The sequence below is a fragment of the Gekko japonicus genome, unplaced genomic scaffold, assembly GCF_001447785.1.
Source record: "Gekko japonicus isolate JY-2015 unplaced genomic scaffold, Gekko_japonicus_V1.1 scaffold35, whole genome shotgun sequence".
Classification (NCBI taxonomy): domain Eukaryota; kingdom Metazoa; phylum Chordata; class Lepidosauria; order Squamata; family Gekkonidae; genus Gekko; species Gekko japonicus.
The window spans coordinates 1,259,598-1,285,294 of record NW_015176453.1 but is presented as its reverse complement, the minus strand read 5'-3'; the positions used below and the strand labels follow the sequence as shown (position 1 = coordinate 1,285,294).

General features: G+C 38.8%; 1 protein-coding gene across 1 annotated transcript in view; it reads left to right on the top strand.

Annotated features, from left to right (window-relative positions):
• CFAP46 (cilia and flagella associated protein 46) overlaps positions 1 to 25,697 on the top strand; it is a 139,040-nt gene that overhangs the window by 59,171 nt on the left and 54,172 nt on the right. Inside the window, 11 exon segments of the mRNA XM_015426887.1 lie at positions 2,724 to 2,940; positions 4,400 to 4,543; positions 6,631 to 6,738; positions 9,692 to 9,873; positions 15,306 to 15,437; positions 19,493 to 19,661; positions 20,033 to 20,117; positions 20,205 to 20,343; positions 22,410 to 22,593; positions 24,023 to 24,182; positions 24,523 to 24,683. Of these exon segments, the coding sequence (XP_015282373.1) occupies positions 2,724 to 2,940; positions 4,400 to 4,543; positions 6,631 to 6,738; positions 9,692 to 9,873; positions 15,306 to 15,437; positions 19,493 to 19,661; positions 20,033 to 20,117; positions 20,205 to 20,343; positions 22,410 to 22,593; positions 24,023 to 24,182; positions 24,523 to 24,683 (1,681 nt within the window).

Here is a 25,697-nt window from a genome sequence, read left to right as displayed (position 1 = left end):
TTTTGCTAGTGCTGCCAGTTTTATTTTTATTTCCTTTTCCTCGGTATCACTGAAGGACTTTTGTTAGCACCTTATTGCCATAATTTTTTATTTTATTTTATTTTATTTCATTTGATTTCTTAACCACCCTTCCCTGCTTATGCGGTGCTCAGGGCGGTTTACAACAACATAAAACCCAATACAAATTTTAAAACCAGTTAAAACTACAAAAATTCCGTACTAAAACATTCAGCATAAGTATTTAAATACTTTAACAAGATGGCATGATTAGCATTCAGATTTTCATGATTTCCATGAGGGGGAGTGGAGGGTGCCGGGCAGATGTAGAGAAACCGTCGCTGGCCTCAACCAAAGGCCTGGCGGAACATCTCTGCCTTGCATGCCCTGGGGAACTAGATCAGACAGGGCACAAATGTCATTCGGCAGAGAGTTTCACCAGGATGGGGCTAGGGCTGAGAAAGCCCTGGCCCTGGTCGAGGCCAGCCGGATATCTTTGAGGCCAGGAATCACCAGGAGATTCTTATCTGCTGATCTTAATGCCCTTCAAGGGACATATCGGGGGAGACAGTTCCGAAGGTACGTAGGTCCCTGACCGTTAAGGGCTTTAAAGGTAAGCACCAAAACCTTGAATCTGATCTGGTTCTCCACTGGCAACCAATTAGGAGTGTGTTTCAGCTGATAGAATAAACCTTCCCTCTACTTCTATTTGCTTTTGTCTATCCACATCTCATCAGTTTCAAAGGAGACTAAGCACAGCTTTTATAAGTGACAGTAAAGTAGCTAGTCATGAAATTGATCAAAAGAAAAATATATTATGGATGCACCATTTGCTAGGTACAGAATGTTTCAGCAGTTAGCCAGATATTGTTGGGTGCAAATTGATTTCATGCATATCATTCAGTGTTGATGTTTAGTAATAGAAATCAACTGTATATGTCATAAAAGATTAACTGATTTGTAATTGTATGTCATCTTTTTTTGAAATGTTGATTGATTGTTTTGGTTACTTGAGGTTTTTTTACACTTTTTGTTTATTTCAAATTTTCCAAAAGTACAGTAATGTTATACAGTGCCAACACAAGTTGCAGTGTCATCCAAACAAATAATAACCCCAGCAATTTAAAAAAAAACCCTGCCAGAATACAAACATCAAACATACTCTCCTGGCCTAAGCATACCTCCAAGGTCAAAATCCAGCAGGGATCACTTGGAGGTTCTGGCTGTATTAAGCATTTCCACAGACTTATACAGACAACCATCACAGTTTGTGAGTAGGGATGGGCACAAACTGGCTGATGAACTAAAGTTTGGGGCAGTTCATGGTTCATGAAGCAGTGTTCCAAACTGAAAAACTTCCATGAACTTTAACGAATTTTGATGCAGTTTGTGGCGGTTTATGAAGAACAGAAAGCAAGGGTTTAAACTTTAAATGGCTCACGAACCAATATGAACTAGGTCAGTTTCTGAACCAACCTCCTGGTTTGATTTGTGGCTCAGCCACAAACCACAAACTAAACTTCAAAAATACGGTTCCTGCCTGTCCCTATTTGTGAGCCCATAGTAGCCATTTTTCCATTCCAAGTTGTAACAGAAATTGTGGCAGCCACATGTATATATTGATAAGATCTATATCTTATCAATATATACATAATTGTCACCTCCATGGTGTGAGCTGCAAAAGTTATTCAACGCACCTCACAGGTAGTTTTCAGGAGCTGTTTAGCTAGACCTCATTTTCTTAGGAGGATCTGGTGTGCTTCCACTTATTAGGATTACAAAGTTTATCCTCCACATGGGATAAGGTTATCCCCTCCTCTATTTTCACTGTGTGTGGAGGAGAATAACCATATCACATGCTGGCTGGCTAGGACTATGCTAGTGTTACATCTTCCCATTTTTTTCAAGCATTGTTGGAAAGGACTTATCAGGTATAATACTGATAACAAGAGACTTAAAATGCATGAGGCTTTTTCCAGCTTGGTCACTAAGCTGCTTCTTTCAAAGACAGGATAGAATTCATACTTAAATATTATCCAGCTAGCATATTCACATTTTTTTCATCTGTTACCTCAAAAACAAAGCTTAACACTGAACTGCATTTTAATCATATGTATAATTTAATTTATTACTGCAATCCTAAGAACACTGTCCTGTGAGTAAGCCCCATAGGATAAAGATTCCAAGTAGATATGCTTAGGATTAAACTGCCTGCTATGTTTTTCCTGTCTTTTAATATTTAACATGTTGATTTAACTGTTAATATAATAGAAAATTTGTTTTCTGTGTTGGTCCCAAGAAAAATCCCAAAAGGAAAGCCATCAAATGCCTGTTACTAGAACTAAGCCAAATGTCACAAGATACAATGCAGAGCTTTTGAGTTCTCCAGAACTTGCCATCAGGCTGGATGTTCAAAAACAAAAGGGCATAGAAGCAAAGATATTGGAGGCTGTGATGTCAAGAAGGCCTCTTGGGTGCCTTAGGTGATGCTGGGTGGAGCCAGTATCCAGTTGTATGTACCTTGGTCATCTAGGTTGAAGAAAGGGGGAATGTCAGCCTCCATTTGAAAACATTAAAAACAGTAGCTGCTAAAGTTGAATGTGACTATTAAAACATTGAAAAATGGTAGTTGCGTGTAACCTGTAATTACACTCGTACAAATTCTTCCTTTTGTGTGTGTGGTTTTTGTTTTGATTTGTTTTTTTGGTGGGGGATATTTTGTTCAGGAACACAACTCTTTTAGTGACCTTATGTAATGCTCTGGCTCGGGGCCTAATTCTTCCTTGGATTCCGAAACCAGTTTTGAAAACTGATGAAAAGAAAGTTACGGAAGAAGGACCTACAAAACGTAAAAAGCTTCAAAAAGTACATGAAAAAACAGTTGCCATGTCATCTTTGTCTGTGGATTCATCAGGGTTCCCTGACATTAAAGCAGCCTTAGAGGTACACCTTTTCCATTGTACAGGTCTTCTGAACAAATAATGAGTTGTATAGAACAGGGGTGGCTGTTTCTTACTGAAGGCAGTATGATTTGACTCCCAGCTGTTTGGTAGCTGATTCATTAAAAGTTATAAGACACTCTTTAAAAATGGTTCTTCAAACTAAAAACAGCTAGCAATATGTTTTTTGGGAAAATTAAAATTAAAAAACACCTTTTTTGCTGACATTGTTAATAAATTTAAAATTGAAACTATAAACATGTAAGTTTAAAAGAAAATAATTTGTCCACCTTCAGGAGCGTAGTAGAAGGAAAACAAGATTTTTTTAAAAAATGGGATGAGAGAAGAAAGGGCAGTAGCATCCCATAAACTGTATCTAAGATAACATTTTGAGATCTTTCTGCATTTCCTGGCACATCTTCCTGGGAAGTGGATAGATTGTTTAACCATATCAAGAATGCAGAGGTAGAAAAGGAAAGTAGCACAGGACTGCCGCCTTGTACAGTAGTGGAAATACTGAGTGGAGAGCATTGTCACTGCTAGCCAGATGCAGCACCTTTGCATAGTCATCTAGTAAAAAGCTGTAGGTTTCCCCCTTTTTCTTGCTATGTGAGCTGGCATTTTCCTTCAATTGGCTTATAGTCTGTACTTGGCTCCTCTCCCAATGGTCAGTCAAGAACCGAGGGATATGGAAGAAACAGTTGTACAGGTCTCTGCTTGATGGTCCACTGTAAGCTGCCTATGTTGGGAAATCCCAATGTATTCATCTATTTATCTGATATACATTCTTTTTCAAAGATAAACTCAAGATAATTAAGAATACAAATATAAATAGGTAAACTCTGGCCAAAGGAAGGTGCCTCACTGTCCTTCCTTCCCTCTCCACCGGTGTGGTTGGCCACTAGTGTAGTACAAGAAAAGAGTTGACTGTTGGCCAGGCAGGCTGATGTAAAAAGCCTGGTCCCTCTGCAGAATGGCATCTTCAGTATCGACATCATGGCCCACATATGAGCAAAAGGTGGGGGGAGTCACATGGTATCACAGTGCTAGGGACCCCAATACAACGAGTTGGCTGCCAGAAATGTTAGAGGCTGTAAGAAACCATTTAAGAATACTGTCCACAGGCTTCCACTTGGCCATCATTTTGACATTTATAGTTGCAGAGCAAAAAAAAAATTCTCTCCTTCAGGGTGCATGTAATCCAGTGTTCTCTAATAACAGATTGTTTTGACATCCAAGGCAGACCCTTCACCTTATTTGTCCTTGCAATGTTTGGTTCAGTTTATAGTTATTTGTTTATTTGCATGATTGTTGTCTAGCCAAGGGCCAAAGAACAATTTATTAATATCATAAGCACCACCATGTATTTCGAGGAAAAGCATACAATATACAATAGGTGGGAGTGTAATAACCACTCTGATTTGCCATTAGTAGTTCAACATTTGTAAAATATTCATCTCTAGGTGTGTGAATTTGCTATGAATTTGCCAAGTGGAAGTGATGAACTGGTGCCTATTGCTGTACGTCAACAGATTTTTGCTACCTGGGTGAAAGCAAAACAGTTAGTTCAGCATCACATTGGGAGTCGGCATGGAGCAGAAGATGAGGTAATTCTGTCTAATGTATAGGACAACCTATTTGTCTGAAAAATAACACCATTAGACGCTTCATTATAAATACCAATTCTGTTGTAGAATAAGGTCACAGTCTTGCCTTCTGAGTAAACAGTGCTCAGTGTAGTGTGGCTTTTCATAAAGCTCCAATTTAACCTTCCATCACCTGCCAGTTCTCCTCCACACCCTGTATGCTCCTCCCAAGCAAAGCATGCTGTGACTATGTAGGTACTTTACTTTAAACCAAGGTCCTCCTATGCTTCATATTGGATGGTTCAGCTGTGGCCTGTTATTCAGGCCCCTGTGTGTTCCTTTGCTCATCCTTCTGCTGACGGCAACCTTGAGAAAAGGCCCAGGAGAAATACTAGAGATTTTTTTCCTCTCTTTTATTGTATCATTTACAAGGTAAACCAGTTTCGCAAACCATAAATATAGATAAAACAATATAGAAATGATATAATTTAGCATAAAATGTATCCATCATAACTTCCAACTTGATTATCATAATTTATTTCGGAATGCTCTGCACACTTCAGAATGATTTCCACTGCAACTAGTGAATTGCAACTTGGTTTCTCTGTATTTAGCTGCTGAATTTAATGTAAAGTGGATGGTTTGCAAAGTTGCTATATACGCGGCAAAGAGATGATGGACTGGAGTCAGCCCAGTAAACTGAAACTTTATGTAGAACTGTTAGGTGCCCTATTTCACTCTAAACAATATTTGATTGGTGCAGTTGAAGGTTTACATAGCATAATTGTAATTTGATGCTAGGTACAAAAATAATTTTAGATCTCATTGTTAAAACTACAATAAATAGCAATTTTGGCATGGTTTTCAAAAGTATCATAAGAAAAACTTTTATTCAGATGTTTCTAATGCCTAGAAATCTTGTACTGTCAACCTAGTTATCACAAAATAATCTGCCTAGTTGGATACTACAAACAGATAGTGACATGACCTGCAGAAAGGAGGGAGAAAATTAGCGGAGAAAGCTCCACTGGTGGAAGAGAGGGGAGTTTCACCCAATTCCTCCTTCTTACCATAGCCCTACATGCCACATTGCAGTTTGCTTTTTGGGGACTTCTGTGCAAGCAGAGCACACTTCAAGCTGTCTTCTGCCCCCCCCCGGTACTGTTTCTGGAGGGCATCAAGAGTGAGGTGGAAAAGATCCTTTTCACAAGCAGAGCTGAACTTACAGTTCCTTGGATCTGGCCCACTGCTGTTTTAGCTTTCTGCATGAATTTTAACAAATTTGTATTTGATCCATCTTCAGAAATGTAATAAAAAGGATCTCTCAGTCAACCTTTGCTGCCCCATCATGCTGCAATCCACTATACCTCCTGAAAGCCAACTTCAGAGGGCTGGAGGACCTTTGGGAATGGCTCTTCCATTCCCAAAAGTAGGAACATAAGAACATAAGAGAAGCCAGTGTTGGATCAAGTCAGTAGCCCATCCAGTCCAACACTCTGTCACACAGTGGCCAAAAATACTAGGAGTTTTGATCCAACTAACAGAAAACTACATTTCAGGGATGAGACTCAGCTACACTACTTCTCACTGACTACTACTGTTTTTGTGCATATAAAAGGAATTCAGTCATGTGAATCCTGTCTGCAGTATGTTGAGACCAGGTTTACCACTTTATCTGCTGTTTGTGACAAGAAGTGCTGAAGTGAATTTGCACAAATATAACAAATATAAAGAAAAATAATAGATTTATATGTCTGCATTTAGAGAATTCTAGTATTCTCCAGTTACAGAAATTGGTTTTTATGAACAACCTTTAAACAGAATAAAGAGTGTGTGATAGATTGAACCCTTTAATTTGGCCAGTTGATGACAAGTATTTTCAAGGTAGTTATTCCATTAGACCACAGTAAACTCATGATGTTTAAACATACATTGCAAATAATTAATCCAAATTAGAGTAGATTCCAAATTGTGTGAAGAATTCAGTTTATACTTCAGTGTATTCCTAAGCAGAGCTACACCATCCTGTACCCTTTGTCTTCTGCTGTAACTTTGCTTTGTTGGTTATATGCAAAAAAATCATAGATTTTAAATTTCTTCCCATTCAGACTAATGACGAAGGGCCAGGTTCCATGACAAAACTTTTTATTGGTCTGGAAATGTATTCATGCAGTGGCTTGGGTCTCATGGAGTTTACACTTCCCAATTTGCCTCAGGTAGATATATGTATATGTATATATATATATGTATTTAAATTTATTCATATATTATATCAGTTAACAGAATCTGCTATTCAAAAGATGTTTATATTGACAGTTTAGTTTCTAATTCAATTTACTAGTACGGCTGTCAACTGGTTTTCTTAAAGATGGTTCTTCAACTGCCCTTTAGCTGATTAATCAAGTAATTTCATTAAATGTAATTTAAAATTATTATCAAAAGAAATCAGACATAGCATTGGTCTGATTTGAAAGTAACCATGAAAATATTGTCATCTCCAATAGCAGCAGCAGTATCACTAAATATGGCTTCAACCATAAATATGTGCAAAGTATTAATCAAAATAACATGTAGTATATTGCCCTGTCCTGGATAGCTCAGACAAGCCCAATCTCATCAGATCTTGGATCAGCTCCGGCAAGTACTTGGATGGGAGACCTCCTTGGAATACCAGAGGCAGGAGGCGAGGCAGGCTTTATTCAGCCACCTCCCTGAATATCTTCCAGGCCCCAGTAGGGGTCAGTCACCAGAGGTCACCATGACTTCCAGAAGCACACAAACTCACAAGCACATATCTAAAAAATACCAAAAAATGTGTAGTATACTGATCAGTGGGGTCCAGTTTTAATCAATGAGGGCAAGCTTTCATTGATGATGTTATGAATTAAAGGCACATAGGTTTACTTCTTGAACCTTCTTTGATTCATACATGACTAATGCACCTTTCTACTTATATTGAGAATTAGGTAAAATACCGGTGCTGTGACAAAGTGGAAGGTAAGTGTAATCTGCCTCCCAGAACTATTTTACTGATCTCAAATGCCACCCATCCATATTTACTCTGCAGAGGGAAATATACAGACAAACCATATGTTTCTCCTACATTATAGCTACAGGGAACATCTGAGGCTAAAAAAATATGGTACCCCTAACCACAGCCCTGATCTGAATCTGGAGCCCCTAAAGATGCTATTTAACAATAGAAAGTATTTGAGTGATTTATCTACAAGTTTTATCTTATATTCTCTTGCTGGCATTCAAACAACTCCTTTTTAGAGCTTTTCATGTTGTGCTTCAAAGGTAATACCAGAGTTCTTGCCTTATATTTATGCACATGGTACATATCTAGTATTTAACAACATGGTAATGTAAGGTTCCTCTTTTACCTGCCAGTAGATGTCTAGACCTCAGTAGAATGTAAAAACAGGTTGGCAGTGTCTTGTAATAGGTGTTGATAGATCTACATGCAATAGCAGCAGCCTTATGTCTTCAGGCATGTCTCTGCCAAGCACTAATAAAGAAAAAACAGAGGAACAATTTCAGTTGGAGAAGCAGTTGAATTCAAATTACAGGAAGACAGGAGAGCTTGCTTCACCTACCTTAGCTACTTTTTATAGAAGACTGATGGGAAGGCCATGTAAATCATTAGGAGCCCCACTATTAATGCTCCTATCTTTCCTCCCATAAGGTGAGCAATGAAGAGCAACAAGTGAGGGGGGAGTCTAATATTATACCCAGAATAATATTCTGTTTTCACAGAATTGCAACTAAGGATGTGCACCAGAAAAAAAATATACATATATTTTTTGGATGCAGATTTCAGAGATTACATAATTATCAATATTCTGGATTACTCAAATCTCCAGATTTCAGAGATTACATAATTATCAATATTCTGGATTACTCAGGTCTCCAATGCTGGTTCAGTATTTGGATACAGATTTTTTTCGGGCTTCCAAAATTATTCAGGTCCATTATTCTCTATGGAAAATCTTTCTGGGGGGCTGGAGGAGCAGGTTTTAGACCAAATTACACCAAAATTGTAGTGCAGCTGATGCTGCCTGTCCACTAAAGAATCTCCAAGTTTAAAGTGAATTGGACCAAGATGTCCAATTCTGTGGGGCCCTGAACAAGGTGCCCCCCAGCCATACTCCATTGTTTCTTATGGGGAAGAACAAGCAATCACTGGCCAAATGCCTCCCAAGGGAACCAACAAGCCCAACAGAACCAACATCAAACCAGAGAATTCCAGCAGAACCACAGATCAATGTGACAACCACAAAATCTCAAATGTCAAACCAGAGAATCCAAGCCAACCAACTGAATTGTGTGTCAAACCACAAAAGCAATGCAGAACCTAGGGCAAATGTGCCAGCACAAGCCCAAGAGAACCAATGTTAAACAAGAGAATCCCAGCAGAAGCAAGCTGGCAAGCTCCCTCTGGGAATCCATTTGCCTTTGAGAGCTGCCTACCTCCCCTTCTATTGCATGGGAAACCTGCTAAAAGCAAAAAACAAAAAACCCACACCAAGTCCGAATATTTCCAGGTATATTCGGGATTAGAATACCAGTATTCACTAGGATTCTCTAATGTGTATCCAAATCTGGAATGTACCTGAAAAATACCAATAAGGTGCTTTTGGGGTATATTTTCATTCTGGATATATCTGAGCACACATCCCTAGTTGCAACACTGAAAATCTGATTAAAATATTAGAGGCACTCCAGTGGAGCTGCACAGTAAGATACCTATCCTAACCTTGTTTGTTCACGACCGTGCTACATGTGTTTGTAGTCCCTTTGTCCATGGTAACTCCCACTCCTCTTGCTATGTGACCAAAAGAATCTTGGAAAGGAATTCAAATAATCTGATGACAACCTTGCAAAACAACTTTTTCTATTCCACATTTCCTTTTTGTATTCTGCTGTATCTAGTCTTGTCCATATTCTGAGTTGTTTTAAGACTTTATGGGGTCTCAAAACAAGGCACAGAGAAGGTACAATGCGTTTGAAATTTTGAATGAAATAGAAAAGATGTATAGAGAGAGTAGTTTTCCTTAAATCTTTACAACAGTCCACCATATCTTATTCCCTCATTTGTATAAGAATATATGTGCTTGGTGTTAATATGGATCTGGGTACAGATTCCTATCCCATTATCTTCTGCAGATGTTCAAAATGGCTTTGGAATGCAATTGGCCAGATCCGCTTGTGGAACTTCAGACACTGACCAGACTTACACATTTTGCACACACTGTCCATGAACATGAATTAGTGATGACATGTTCTCAGAAGATTTTGAAATTAGGTGATGAATCACTGTACAACACAGATGCCAATAAACAAGGAATGTAAGTAGATGGCTAACTTGTAAATATTTTTAAAAATCAGGCATAATTAACCAAAATTAAGAGATTGGGATTAGCCAGAATTATTGTGCAGCCCTTCCAGAGAGGTGCTTTTGATTCCCAATTCCATTTTCACTGCTGTTAAGTGAGATACAGGCACTGTCATTAACTAAGGTGACTAGATCCCATGGTTCGTAACCAGGGTTGAAGCTGCTGTTAAAGGATGCCAATTAAGTAAGGAACCTAGTTCTCCTTGACAACAGCTAAAGATAGGGAGAATTTGCACATGCAACAGGTATATACAGATGTACACACACACTAATCATTGGTGGCCATTCTTTTGCCTTTCAATCCCTGTACTATTTGCTGTTGAATTATAGTTTGCTAAATTTATTTTGTTTTGAACCCACATCATTCTTTACTCACTAGATATCTGTATATACGCTTTCTCCTTCTAGAATATTGTTTAGTGTGTGAAATAATTGTCAGGATTTGCAACTTCAGATTTAATGATTGATAGAACATTTATTGGGCTGCGGTGGCTCAGAGGTTAAGATGCTAAGCTGCAGACCAGAAGGTCGGTAGCTCAGCAGTTCGAGACCCTAGTGCTGCGTGATGGAGTGAGCTCCCATCTCTGGCCCCAGCACCTGCCAACCTAGCAGTTCGAAAGCAAGAAATTGCAAGTAGATAAATAGGTACCGCTTTGGTGGGAAGGTAACAGCATTCTGTGTGCCTCAATGTTTAGTCATGCCAGCCACATGACCACAGAAAAGTCTACGGACAGCGCTGGCTCTTTGGCTTGGAAACGGAGATGAGCACTGCCCCCTAGAGTCGTATTTGACTGGCTTTCGAGCAAGGGAAACCTTTACCTTTTACATTTATAGTGCAATTCTAAACAGAGTTATACTCTTCTAATTCTGTTATCCCAGTAGCTGCAGAAGGGTGTAACTCTGCTTTGGATTTCACTGTTTTGATGCAAGAATTTTTCATGCTATTTATAATTATAGTTCATTGTGAAGCTTTGTATTGAAAAGTCACTATTTAGGAAAACTGGAAATAATGCTTGTAGAATTTATTTGAAAACACAGAACTTTAGTGCCCTCTAACGTAAATGATGATTATTGCATTAAGTAAAGGACAGAAGGAGATTCAAGATCAAAATACTTAGCTTCTGCTAGATGGTGGAATCTTATCAAAGATCAACAGGGAGGGAAGATACTTCATCCTTACCCCATTAGATTTTTTCCCCTTGCTTAATATTGTGTGGGGGGAAATGGGGAATTGTGCATCTCATGTAGTTTGGTCTTCAGTAAATCACTTGGTTAATTAAAAATGGATGTGTTTTTCTTTTTTTTCACCCATATGCCTTTCGATTCAAATTTACAGGAGAATAATTTTTGGGAGGGAACTGAGTTGTTAATATGGAATCTTTCATTTTTCAAATATGGGTTATTTGCATATGTATTATTTTTGTGTTTCCTGATTGGCCAGATTCTTCCTTATATGTACTGTGCAGCAGTACAGCTTGACAGGCAGTCATCTCAGGCTTCTGTTTATTTTAATGTAGTGTATACAGTGTGTTGGCAAAATTGAAGATTTTCTTCATAAAAATGTGCTGAAGGTGTTTTGTGGTTGTAGAGAACACGAGAACCTTTTTGTTTATTGTTGGGAAGTCATGCTACTAAATTTTGGTTGCCATGATGGCTAGCAACCATTAGGATATTGGTAGGTAGTGACATGGCAGTGTGCCGCTGTGGTGACATAATGATGTGATTTCTTTGCTGAATGCTGAAGTGATGCACACCACTCTAGGATTCTGTGAAAACTCTGTTGTTTTACCATTGTTTCTTCTGAATCCTAGAGTGGCATGATGTCATTTCCAGGTTCAACCTGTATATGACATCACACTGTCATTGCAATTGTGATTTTTTTTAATCATCTGTACTCCCACCAGCCTCCTGAATGGTGGTGGGAGTCAGCACCTTGCAGCAGGAGGTCTTATGGTATAGCAGGAGATCTGGCAAGCATATACTAAACATACAGAGAGAATGTTATGGTTTCTAGCTACTTGGCTGACAAGAAGTAAAAGACAAAAGAAGCAAGAACCAAACGTGAGCATTCCAACTTTAAGACAAACAACGCAGGGCTCTTTTTGTAGCAGGTACTCATTTGCATATTAAGTGACACACCCCTAATGTAGCCAATCCTCCAAGAGCTTACAGTAGCTCCTGTAAGAAGAGCTCTGTAAGCTCTTGTAGGAATGGCTACATTAGGGGTGTGTGGCCTAATATGCAAAGGAGTACCTGCTACAAGAAGCAGTTTAACAAGGAGCAAGACGAAAGTAGAAATGTCTCAAACTAACTGGGTATATACTTCCACTGCTATGTTTTTGTTTTGTTTTTTACATTTGCACAATTTCAACACACCCTGACCCTTCTTGGGTACTGTGACCTGAGTATACACATTTACCTGCACTGTACTTCTTGATCTGGATTTTCGTCCTCCAGACAATGATTATATGGAAGTAGTATTCTTTTTCTACTTCTTTTTCCAGTATATGTTTATAAAAATCCCAATACTTTTAAGTTTTGAAAAGAATCAGTTTGTAAAACATAGCCCTTTTACTAGGATGTGAGGCATGTAACTATTCCAAATAGTTCTATAGTCAATGTTGGCTAAACTGTTTAGAATATATACAAGTAGCAAAGACTGAAAGATTTAAAAGCTTGTTTTGAAAAAGCACAAATTTCATGCCAAAGAGATTTTCAAACTATGATGGCATAGTAATATATACCATTTTATTGATACATAATTGCACTGCAGCTTTTGCAGCTATTCTAGATTGTATACAGATGGTGTCTATTCAAATCTCTTCGCTAATGGTGGATGATATCCTATTGAGGAAGATACTTTTATCCTTGACTATGTTGACATTCTCTATAGAGTAAAAAAAAAAAGAAAATTAACTCAAAAGAATACTTAGAACTGAGGGAGTATAGACATGAAAATTATTACAAAAATCACATTCATTTTGAAGACTGACCCTTTTCTTCATGATGCAAGGAATTGAAAAAATCTGAATGAAAGCTGTGGCACCTGACCCTCATGGCTATAACAAAAGCCAGCCTCTCAAGCTGTGGCGTAGTACATCTTGAAAATGAAAACACTCAGGCTAGGACAGAAAGGCTGCTAAGCGTAAATCTGCTGGCACTTCAGGCTGGTACTTTAGGCTTTTGCAGATGGTGTCCAGAATGGCCATGTGCTGTTTCAGCCAGAAAAACCACCATTGACATTTATATAAATGGACAGGAAATTTCAGTGTGAATTCAGATGCTCCAGATTCCTCCACGCACACAACAGAATTAGCCAGGTTAGTAGTCACAATGATTAAAATCAACACTTTATATTTCAATATGTAAGACAGCAAGTCCTGAATAGCCTTGATATTTCTTCTGAATATGAAGAAAAACCCCATGAATATCATGGTAGGGTTCAAAATACGTTTGCTGTGGCAGTTTTGGACAAAGGGGATATTAGAGCAGCCATGGAGGAAATGTGCTACTTTCTGTAATTTTGAAGTAGTGGCCAGTACAGATGGTTGGGACACAGAGGGCATGCTGTTGGCTCATTCTCTCTCCTCTCTTCTGCTCTCCAGTATAAATTCTCTTTTCATGATTTAACGATGGTATACTATTGCATATGAATTATTGCCTCTACAAGAAAGGAAGCGAGAAACGGCATGTTTAAATAATAAAATAAGTAAACAATGGGTAATGCTAGAGAGGATTGCTCTGTAGTTAGGATTTGTAACCCCACTCCAAACCCTAATTTAAAATGAGGGCCACACTAGTCAGCATTAAACATGAAGTCAGATCCTGTGGAGCATGAGTTCAAGGTATTCGTAGAAGCAGATCTTCTCTGGTGGTTTCAGGATGGGGAAGTGCCTCCTGGTTATGGCCAGAGACCTTAAGCTGAGAGACACCAAAGGGAGGAGTTTCCCCAGACCAGCTCTCTCTGGGAAGCAGGCAGCAGGGTTCCAGCATCACTGCTACTGGGGCTTTTAGGATACCAGTTTTGTTAGTGTAGAGCTTCCCCTCCTTTGTCTTTGTCTCTCCCTTCTTGTCTTAGGGTAAGGAGTGCAGGAGGCCTGGGTGTACTCTTCAAGCCCAGACCATGTCTATTCTCATCCCCACTTTCTTCTCTCTTTATCTCCCACCCTGGGCATCTTCACAGCACAGTTGCTACTTAGGCTTGCCAAGTCCCCCGGGTGGGGCGGGGAAAACCCCGCCCCAGAGGCCCGCTCCCCGGCGGCGGCGGATCGGGCCCCGGGGGATCCCCACCCCGACGCGCACGTCACCTAGAAGTGATGTGACCATGCCAGGCACGCTGGGGGCGGGGCCACGGTCATCCGAGGGAAAACTCTGCGTGCTCCAGACGCCAACCGGGAGTCCCCCGCTGCGGCACGATACCGGACTTGGCAACCCTATTGCTACTAGACAACGTGCCTGTGGGGCAATAAGCTGAGAGGTAGTGTTCCAATGTGCCAATTACCCTTCCTTTTCTCCTGACGCTTGAGCTGGAAGCAGAATTTATTTCTTAGATTTTTTTAGTTGCCCCTCACCCCAAGGGTCTTATGGTGACTTACAACATTAAAACCATAGGGTAAAACAACATAAAAACAAATAACAAATATAAAATATTAACATTAGAATATTAAATTATTAAGATATGTGTCTGTCACCATATCACTGTTAAAACAGCCCAAACTTGCAGTTACCTTCCAAAGGACAACCTAAACAATTCAGCTTTGCATGCCCTGTGGAAACTAAGGCATGGGTGCCATCCAAGAGTGCATTCCACAGGGTAGGGGGCCACAGCTGAGAAGGCCCTTCCCCTGATGACCGCTAACTGAACCATTCTGGGGCCAGGCACCTGCAAGAGGCCCCTAGACAATGACCAAAGGGAGCGTGGGGGGGTTCTAATGTATGTGAGAGGCCTAAACAATCCAAGCCAAATGAGCCATCTTAGATCTCAAATGGCTTAGTTGCCGGATAAGAACTAAGATTTCCTACCTATCAAGCTAACTCCCAAGTTGACGTAAAGGCAGAACTAGTCCTTTCAAACCTACACTGGACGTGAGGGCAAAGTACCAAAAATGATGGCAAATGAGAGTCAGCTCATTATATATTTGGAAAGGTATGTGGTGATTTGTTTTGTTAGTGTGCTATTTAAAGTTTCTGACCTAAGCGAAGTGTGGCATTATTTTAAAAAATATTAAATGCTCAGACTTCACTGATGGGTTCAAATAATCTGACTCTCAGAACTTCCCACTGGAGAAAATTCCTGTACTTGGGTCATGATTAGTCTGGAAAGCCATGTATTTGGTATATAATACTAGAAGTTCAACTGGCAATGATTTTGGGTTTTCTGTACAGGAATGATTACACGGTGAGACAAGAAATGCTAAGTATTGCTGCTTGTACGCGAGGGAAGAGTATAATGGAAAACTTGGCAGGAAAAAAACAATTACGTTTAGTAGCATCAAAATCCTTTGTTAAAAGTGCAAGGTATGTTGCATATATTGGAACATGGTAAGATATTTTAGAGAAACTTTAACTCTTACAAGGTAGCTAATGCATATATCCAAATAATATCTGAACATTTGCATACTGAGTATTATTGACAAGAACCTGAAGGAATCTGTCACTCACAAAGAATGTTCATTGATATGTAAAAATGTAATGGTATGCCTTTAGAATATAAATGTTTGTAATGGATTAGTTAGTCCTAACAACAGATATTATGCTACTGCAGCTTTTGAGTATTTATTGTTCTTTCTTTCTTTCTTTCTTTCTTTCTTTCTTTCTTTCTTTCTTTCTTTCTTTCTTTCTTTCTTTCTTTCTTTCTTTCTTTCTTTCTTTTGTATCTTCTTTATTCCTAGAGCCATAGGAAAATACAGCCAAAAAGCTGAGAATTACTGTGTTTGTAGGTGCACAAGGTTCACTGGAAGAAAGAGGTGGCTCAATGTGTTCTTTATCATCAGCCACTAATAAAGAAGGAACAAGATAGGTTAATGGACTGTAATAACTAAATATTGGGCCTCATTCATATATTTAGCTACCTGACTGGAACCAGTGTCTGCTTCATGGGAGTTGGCAAGAAGAGGTGAAGGTGTTGCTTTTGTGGGGCAGTGAGGTCAGGACAATTCACAATATATATCGCAGTTGTGCATAAACAATCCCCAAAGTTCTTGTTACAGTTCATTTCACCAGCAGATTTTAATTTCAAGTTGGATGGCAAGATATAAACTCATACTACTACATCATACCCCCTCCCCTCTGCATCAGATTCTACCAATTAAACTTTCCAGTTATATAAATTATGTGGAGTTTAATGATAGATTATTTTTAGCATATAATGGTAAAGGTTTGAGTTATTGCATACTACAATAAGAAATTGGCTAGTGTCTTTAAAAGTGGATGCAGTGTATTTTTGCAACTCATATGGTGTATTCACCAACTATCAGTCAAGATGTTTTCTGTGAAAAAATCTTTAAAGTGTTGCTAGATCTCCAACAGAGATATAAACATGAACACTGAATATAACATGAACTCCAAACTGGATCAGGGTTTTTTTTGAGAATTTTATTTGACTGGATAGATTTCATTAAAGTAAGATAGTAAAGAAATTCCAGAATCTTAACATCCAGGAAACATTTGGAGATACAAAGTTTTCTTTACTGCAGAAAATATTTATAATTTATTCAAGAATTATGTTTTTATTTTTCCATTGGTATTGTTGAAAAGAATTAAAAGTTCATTTAAGAAGCCCATAACATATACAGAGCATAGATTATTATCTTTATAACAGGAACATGATAGTTACTAGACAGAAATTTTGGAGAATGAACAATATATTACTACATTATATTAACTGAAAATGTGAACAAGACATGTGGAACTTCTTTAGACACAAAAACACATCAAAAAGTTTTTAAAGCCATAGATTGGGAAGCTAGCAAAGCAAACACAGAAGAAGTCAGATTATATTTATTGCTGCATTTTAGATGGGGTGTAGAGAGACAGGAAATAATAGATAGAATACTAAATAGTACATTGGAACATAAATTAAACAAGAAATTGATAATTAGAAGCAGATATTAAATTTGAAATATACCTATTCAGCTCATAAGAACATAAATTATGTAAAGCAAAAAAAAATGTTGGACAGAGCTAATAAAGAAGCCAAAATACTAGCTTACAAATGGCAGACATACAAAAATCAGAATTCATTTATCCCATAAAACGAAGACAGTACAATGAATATGTGCCTTTGAGAATTCTGAAACATTGGTTCATTGAAAGATATCCTGGCACTTTGTGTAAATCTGAGCAATGTCTTAATTTACTAAAACGATCAGAAGCAGATAAACCTATAAAAAAGTGGCTTTGAAAGTAATCAGCAGATTTAAGAGAAGCAAGAGGTTCAACAACAGCACTGCTGATCCGCCCCGATCCAGATGCCTTTGGAGGTCATCCATGAGGGCAACCAGTGCCCTCTCCGTCCCGTGTCCAGGGTGAAAACCAGACTGGAAGGGGTCTAAGATGGAAGTGTCATCCAGAAAGCTCTGTAGCTGACTTGCCAATGACTTTATGAATACTCACACCCTGCCACAAATTCTTTTAGTATTTAAAGTGCTACTGGACTCTTCCTCTTTTCTATGGCCACAGACAGAGTAACATGGCTACCCATCTTGGAGAATATATGATAGAGTAGTTAATTCATATATCTTACTGGCACACTTGTCATCCAGCCCCTGACTTTCTGATCAGCTGGCTGACAGTGGTTAGGTGAGGGAGGCTTGGAGTGGAAAGTTGGGTTGCCAACTCTGGGCTGGGAATTTCAGGACCCTGGGGATGGCAGGATTTGGGAAGGGGAGGCACATCAGCAGGGTATAATGCCATATAGACCATCCTCCAAACCAGCCATTTTCTCCAGGGAAAGTGGTTGATGAAATCTGGAGAGCTCTTGTAATTTTGAGAGATCTCCAGGCCCCACCCAGAGGTTGTAGAAACAACAGAGAGATCACGGGAAGGATGCAAACAATAAGGACAACCGTGATGTTATATTATGAAAATATATTTAGACTACTATTCTGTAGTGAATCGTATTTCTTCATCACATTATAAAAATATATGCATACACACAATGAGAACTACATGTAATACTGTTTCACATAACAGCTTTTTCTAAGTGTGCTGCATGAACACTATTAGTTTACACATCACTGAAAAGAGAGGAAAAACAATTACATTAGCCATCTTACATTATCACTAATTCTTGCATGAAAATTCCATAATGCCTACCATAATGTTATAAATATTTACACAATTGTAATCCGTAAATTAACACACAACATTCTTCCCACTTCAATGAAACAGATTCTTTCAGTACCCATGATATGCCTAACAAACTACTCCCTTTACATAAAAACACTACCTTAATTATAAGAAGATTTATATAACTTTTCAGACTATAAAATTACAAAAAGCTTTATCAATTGCACAATATTGTGAACAAAAAGTCCAATGTAGTCCAACATAATGAGTACCCGGTATGAACTCATTTCAACTTTACAGTCTTCCTCAGATGTAATTTTACATTGTAAGGAGAGGTCAGCATCTTAATCCAGTTTAATATTGTAATTTTATAAAGTCTGAAAAGTTATATAAATCTTCTTATAATGTTTATATCACAGGATTGCTTGTGTGTTTTTTCCTACCCAGAGGATGGCAACTGTAGTGGAAAGCTGGTCTTACACTAGGGTTGCCAGACCCCCGGTTCTATGAGCGTTTCCCTGATTTTCAGGGCTGATCAGTGGGGAAAGCCTTACCCCCAAGCCCTGCCCCAAGAATGACCATCCATGGCCACCCATCTCCCTCCTCTCCTCGGAGCTACAGAAATGGGAGATGGGAATCCTTAGTTTTTCAGGAAACACTAAGGATTCCCATCTCCCATTTCTGTAGCTGGCCTCATTGTGCAGGGATTTGAGTTGTGTGGTTTTGTGGTGGGGGGGGGATCCACACTTTTATGCCAAGTTCTGAAAGGGCTAAAAGAACACATTTGTAAGAACTGAAGAATGAAGACAGCTGTGTAATCATATTGATGTAAAGTGACAATTCTTAATTATTGGACCAATGCAGAAAGTATTGCAACAGCTATTAGGCTACTACTGTATGTTTCTAAACTGTTCTAGAATGCTGGCAATCTGTATTACAGTCAAGGAAGTTTCATATATGTATGCACAGATTATCTGTAATTATTACCATATTAAAAGCGGTTATACATAGGAAATTGTTTTAGAGAAAATCCACAGGGACATTTTTAATAACGTTGAGTCCATTCCCGATTGCAATATTTTTCTTTAAAAATGAAAATAAAAAACAGGAAATATATATATATATTTTATTTACAGAAAAAACAGGTCAAACACTCAAGAAATGTGATACCTGTTTTGTTGAGGATGCACGGAGAGAACAGTGGGTTGATTTCACCGTAATGATAGCAGACATCTACTATATGCAACAAACATATGATTATTGTGTTGTTTTCTCCTTCCAAGTTATGCAGGAGCAGCAGGGAATCTTGCTCTTGCAATGATAGCAAGTAGGCATTTCTGGAACACATGTTTACCTTTCATTGGTTCTCCAATAGACAGACAACAGCTTAAAAAGCCCACTGAAGTTATTCTCAAAAACATCATTAAAGCAGCAGAAGCCAAAAATAAGCAGGTAATAAACAACAGCATCTAATAGCTAGCCTTGTTTGTTCCTACAGCAAGTAAACAATAATTTAAACTTGAAACAGAAACCTGAAGACCAGATATTAGCTAGTTAATTCATATTAATATATGAAATCTATCACAAGGGTCTGAATTTGCTAGTAGGGTGGGATTTCTTTTCCTATAAAATATAAATAATGCAGTTCTGCCCTTCCATATCTTCTCGATCCCTTGGCCCGCAGACCTTCAAACCTCCCTTGGGTTCAGCTTCTCCTGTGTCTAGGCCCACTGAGAGGTGTTATTTCTAGCCAATCACTTTTTGTTTTTGCTAACTATTAAAATTCATGAGCACTTTTTTCATCTCTACCCAACATTATTTAGGGAAAGGAAAGTTTGGTATATTTACATCAGTGGCCTACAGCTGAATTTCAAAGCAGCAGTTTGTCAGATGGGCATTTTTATCCAGGTACATCCTTTTGATAATGACAATTTTTTTAGCAAGCTGACCACATTGATTTTATAACATTAAATATTGTTTTATTGTATTTTCCAGGTGCAGATGAGGATTTGACACTAAGGACATTTCTGTATGTGTTATTATTCCAAGTGTATGCTGATCAAAATGATTGGGAAGCCGGCCTTAAAGTGTTGGATGAAGCTGTTCAGGTTCTCCCTCGAAGTAAACAGAGACTGTAAGTAGTTTGGATTGTTTTTGCCTTTTTTACACACACACACCTATAAGTAAACAGAGACTGTAGTTTGGATTGTTTTTGCCTTTTTTACACACACACACACCTATACACAATGGCTGAGTTGGTCATGCAGTGCAATCATATCTATGTTTACTCAGGAGTAATTTCCATGATGTTGAATTGTGCTTACCCTGGGGTAAGTGTACATAGTATTGTACCTTTAGACTCCACAGGAATAATTGAGAGCACTGCTGTGTTTAGAGGCCTGCTTCACCCTTTCAGAGAGGGAACGGTTTTCTATGTATCTGGTTCTCTATTGGTTACATGTTTCCACTGGTTGGAGAGATACCCCAGTGTGTACCTTGAATCTACAGCCACATAGGAAAGAACTGAAGTGTGAATGTGGTGGGATTTTAAAGGGATAAATGAAAAGCTTACCATATCTTTTTGGCTTTGTGGATAAGCTAGGAAAATAGGAAACTGCCTTAAACCATCACGCTGTATATCTTGACTAGTATTACCTAAGATACTTAAAACGAATATTGCAGATATTACAGGTATTGAACCTAAGCCTTTTTCATGCAAGCACATGGTTTACCACTGAGGTATGGGAACTGCCCCAAAGCAAGTATACACCTGAATAGAGATTTGAACTCTGCACCCTCAAACGCAAAGGCTGTTGATTTGCCCATTGTGCCATCCAAGTCCCTGGTGGTTCTGTTCATTTTTTTTTACATTGAGATATTGAATTGCCTATTAAGACTGGAGATTATGAAAGCATAGACTGGTGTGGCCAGGTCAGCAGAATCAAGGATGGTAGGAAGTTTTCAAGTCAGATGCAATAGAAGGTGACTTTGGCTACACATCAATCTGCTGTTCAAAGAGCAATGCAGAATCCAGCAGCACTCCTAAACTTTTAAACACTCTGATAGGGTCAATTTAATTCCACCCAGAATCAGCAAATCTGACCCTCTCAAGGACACTTGCTTTCCTCATCCACGTCACTCTGTCTTGCCTGGATTCAGTTTCATAGGCCTGATAATGGGCTCTGTGCAGTGTCTTGTCAGTTTTGCTTCAGGTCTTTAATTGCCATCACTTAAGCTGTCTTCCAACCTGGTTCAAATCTGCAAACTCTGAGTTTACCACAGGGCTGGTGTTATTCAATGACTGGGAAGAGGGCACTGGGAAACAATCCTGTCTATCACTGAAGCAGCCTGCCATTCCAGTCTTTCACTAAGGACTCGAGTTCCTGTTAAGACTCTCAAAATCCCACAGGAGCCATAAATCCCAGGGTGCTGGAGGCAAAGCAATCTAACTCATTATCTGTCCACAACAAATGTCAAATTCAATACCTCCTCCCACCAGATCACCTGTTTCCTGTTCAGTGCAGAACAGTAAATCTAATGTATGCCTTTTTCATGCATAGGACCCAGCACAACCTGGATAGTCCTGAGCATGATCAGACAAGGTGGACTCAACATGGATGTTGAAGCCCCCCAGAATCATCAGCCTGGCGGATACCCACAGCCAGGGTTGAGTCCACTTCTGCCGGCTTAAAGGTCAGAAGACCTTGACTCTTACGGGAGAAAAGTTCATGGAATGAATTGGCATTCCCCATGTTCTCCTCCAAGGAGCCCCCTCAACTCTCTGAAAATCCTCCATTCATAGTTAGGGAATTCTTGTACACATACAGGGAGGAAAGTGATGAGACTGGGAACTGTGCAAAATTTGGTTCCTTTTCCTCATTGATTTACACACACATACAAACACACTGTGGATGTGTTCTGTTTACAAGTATTCCCCACTCCTCAGCTGAAGATTTCTTGTGCAGTCAGTGATCTGCTGGATGAAGAGAATGTCAGTGGAGATCCTTTCCACCCACTCCTTTCATGACCCATTGTTTTGTCTTACTCATTTACATTTGAAGTTTGATACTGATTTGATGACTGTCATGTCTGTAGCACAGAGACAATGACTTCTGATTCCAAAATATTTCTGTAGCTTAGATGTATTGATTCTAGCATATCTCTCTGAATTTGTAAACGTTATATAACTTTTTTTTCTAGTCCAATTTTTAAACATATGTTATTGGTGAAGGCCAGACTTGGACGTAACTATATAATGGAAATTCAGAAATTCAAAGATGAAAGTGAGGACTACTTGTCCTATATGTGGCATCGTTTGGCACTAGTGTCATCAGACCTTGCAGGACAGTTGTCCTGTTACCAAAATGGAATTGAAGTTTTACAGGTCTGTATCTTTCCTCATTTTAAAGTTATTGTTGGTTGAACACACTTCCAAATGTCTAAAGATAGTTTTTGTGGCAGTTTTCAGTTTCAGTTTTGTATATCCATTAAAACACTTGCCATGTTTGTGAAAGCTTATGAAGTCATCTGAAGAATGATGTTCCAGTCCACCTCACATTTGAAAATATTGCCTATTGTCAGTATATCTAATTCTCAACATGGCCCTGTCTGTGGAAACTTAAATTCAGAGACGGGGCAATGGAAAGACAAGACAGATCTTTCTACAAACCTGAGAAAAGCCCCAGGTTAGCATAAAAATCTTTTAAAAAATACACTGGAGACTTAAAACCCTTCAAAATGATAGGATCAATGCCTGTGACTTTAAGAAATTAATGCCTTCAGTGGCTGTTTTTAGGCAATCACAATGGTATTGCCAGCATTCAAGCCTTGGTTTCTGTCAGTAAAATGCAGGGGGGAAAGGCCAGGCCTGTTTTGGACTTTGAGGGAGGATACATCCAAGCCAGGCAAGGCAGCAGCCACTGAACAACTTGATACCACACAACTTGGCACAACTCATCCAGGATTGGCTGCTCAGTACTGGTCAGCAACAGCCATCCCACAAAAGCCAGTGTTGTGTAGTGATCAGAGTTTCAAATTAGGATTTTGGACCTAGATTGGAGACGAAGGAACCGCTCGGCTAAGCTGATTGAAATCTCCCCTCTACCATGAAAGCTCACTGGGTCAGTCATACACTGCCAGCCTAACCTACTTCACAGGATTGTTATGAAAATAAAATAGAAGAGAAGAAAATGATGTGAGCTGCATTGGGAGCAAAACCAACAGGTTTAATGGCTCACAGCCATTTAAACCTAACAGCTGATGGGTGGACCCACTCCTCTGTTAAATTTAAATGGCTAGCAGCCATTTTACCAGTCTGTTTCGCTTCCCCCCACTTGTAAGTGAAACCAACTGGTGTAATGGCTAGTAGCCATTTCAGCCTAACAGTGGGGTGGGTGCACCTGTCAGCTGTTAGGCTGAAATGGCTGACAGCCATTTAAACCTAACAGCTCAGCTGTGGACCCATGCTGCTCAGCTGTTAGGTTTAAATAGATTGAACAGCTGAACCAAACCAGGCAAAAATCCCGTAAATGTTCAGGAAAGGCGCCTTTTCCAAATATTGGTTCAGGGGCTCCAAACTGGGCCAAGTTCTTGCCAAATTTTGGCTCGTGAACCAGTTTGTGCCCATTCCTACTGGCAAAATATGGCTTGCTGCAAAATTGGAAGTCTTTAATTTGGAAGTCATGTGCAAGGAAAGGAGAGCACAATACCAAGTATGCCACATGCTCATTCATATAGAGGCAAACCATGCTTCACTGTTGTGTCTCAAGCGGTCAATGGCAACTTGTCTAATAATACATTCACCATTTTTATAGAAAAGAGAATTCGAATTAAAGAAAGTTGATAATTTGCTAGAATTTGCAGAATGGCTGTACTGCAACCAGTTTCCTCTTAGTGGAGTCATTAAGCACGTGGATTGGGCCATGGATATTTTGCTGCATCTGAAACCTATCACAAAGAACCTTGATGGTGAAGGTATGTATTTAAATAACTCTAAAGAAATTAACGGTTTCATAGTTGGGTTTCTTTCTATTATCTTGTGTTATTTTTGTGACATTTACAATTCACAGTAAGATTTATGCAGATGTCTAGTTAAGGTGACTGTGTTTCTCAGCATGGTTATCTTCAATTGATTTTCTGCTTGTTAGTTCTCTCCTGAGTGGCATTTTCTTCTCATTTTCATTTCAAAAATACTTTTGATATTAAATTATGGAATATTCTGAGTCAGATGTCAGCATGCTATTGCATTGTTGTAATTTTTTAATGGGGAGCAAACAGTAAACAAAAAATCATGCATTATCATTTTGACTCCTAGGTACAAGTAACGAAATTACAGTCGGAGATTTAAGAAACATAAAACAGTTAGAAGCTTTGATTAGAGCTCATACATTAATGGCTGTCATTACTGGCCATGGTTCACCTTCTCATGAGCAGCACTGTTTGATGGCGTACGCTTTTGTGATTCGCATATGGCAGGTGAGAAGATAAAGAAATGTTCCGCAAAAAAGACCTGGGACTCCAGCCGTGAGCAAGCAGCTCCTCCAAACTACGAACCTGCTCATGCGGGAGGAGTGCAATCCCTTCCAGCCAAAAGCAGAAATAGTCTCATCTTGCATTACCTAGCAATTCAAGATCACACACACAGAAGTTTTGTTTTGTTTTTAAAGTCGCAATCAACCGGGGAAGTTAATAGAGCAAGAGGCGGGGGGAACCAGGCAAATTGGTCTGCTTAGGTGGGAATAGACAATAGGGCAGGTTGGAAGAAAACTGAGGAATTCACCTGGCTAAGAATCCAGCTGCAATTACTTGGAAGTGGTACAGACTGACACACTCATTTGAATGTAAACTCTTTATTAAGTATATACAGATAAACAAACAAAAAGTAAACATTAAAAAAACATGGGGTACATCTTGTCCAAGAATTTTGCCTTGTCAGTACTGTTCATTAAGTATCTTTTATGCAGGATAGAGAGATTTTAATCATATCTTTTCTTGGGTTTTAATTAGTCGACATTTTCAAGTTATCATAGTTTCCAATCCAACTATAGGACTTGGCCCAGGTATTTTCATAGATTTCTTCTGCTCGGTCCTTTAAACGAAATGAAAGTTTATCAATTTCTGCTACTTGAAGTATTTCGTTAACAATATCTTTCTTAGATGGCAATTCTGTTGTCTTCCAAAACTTAGCATAGAATGTTCTGGCAGCAGTTACCACATGCAATATAAAATATAAATCATTCTTTTCACATTTCTCTGGTATTAAGTTTAACAGAAATATTTTTGGAATAAAGGTATAGGAATTTTTAAGGTAAACTCAGGTTTTCAAACTCAGGTGAGTCCTATCATTTACAAATCTCTAAAGTCTGGGTTGGTTCTCTTTACTAGTGTGTCTTATTTTCTGTTTTTAACTGTAATACTTCTGTTTTAACTGTAAAACTGTAATGTTTTTTCCTAAAAACAATTATTTATTGTTTAGGTTGTATTGTCTTC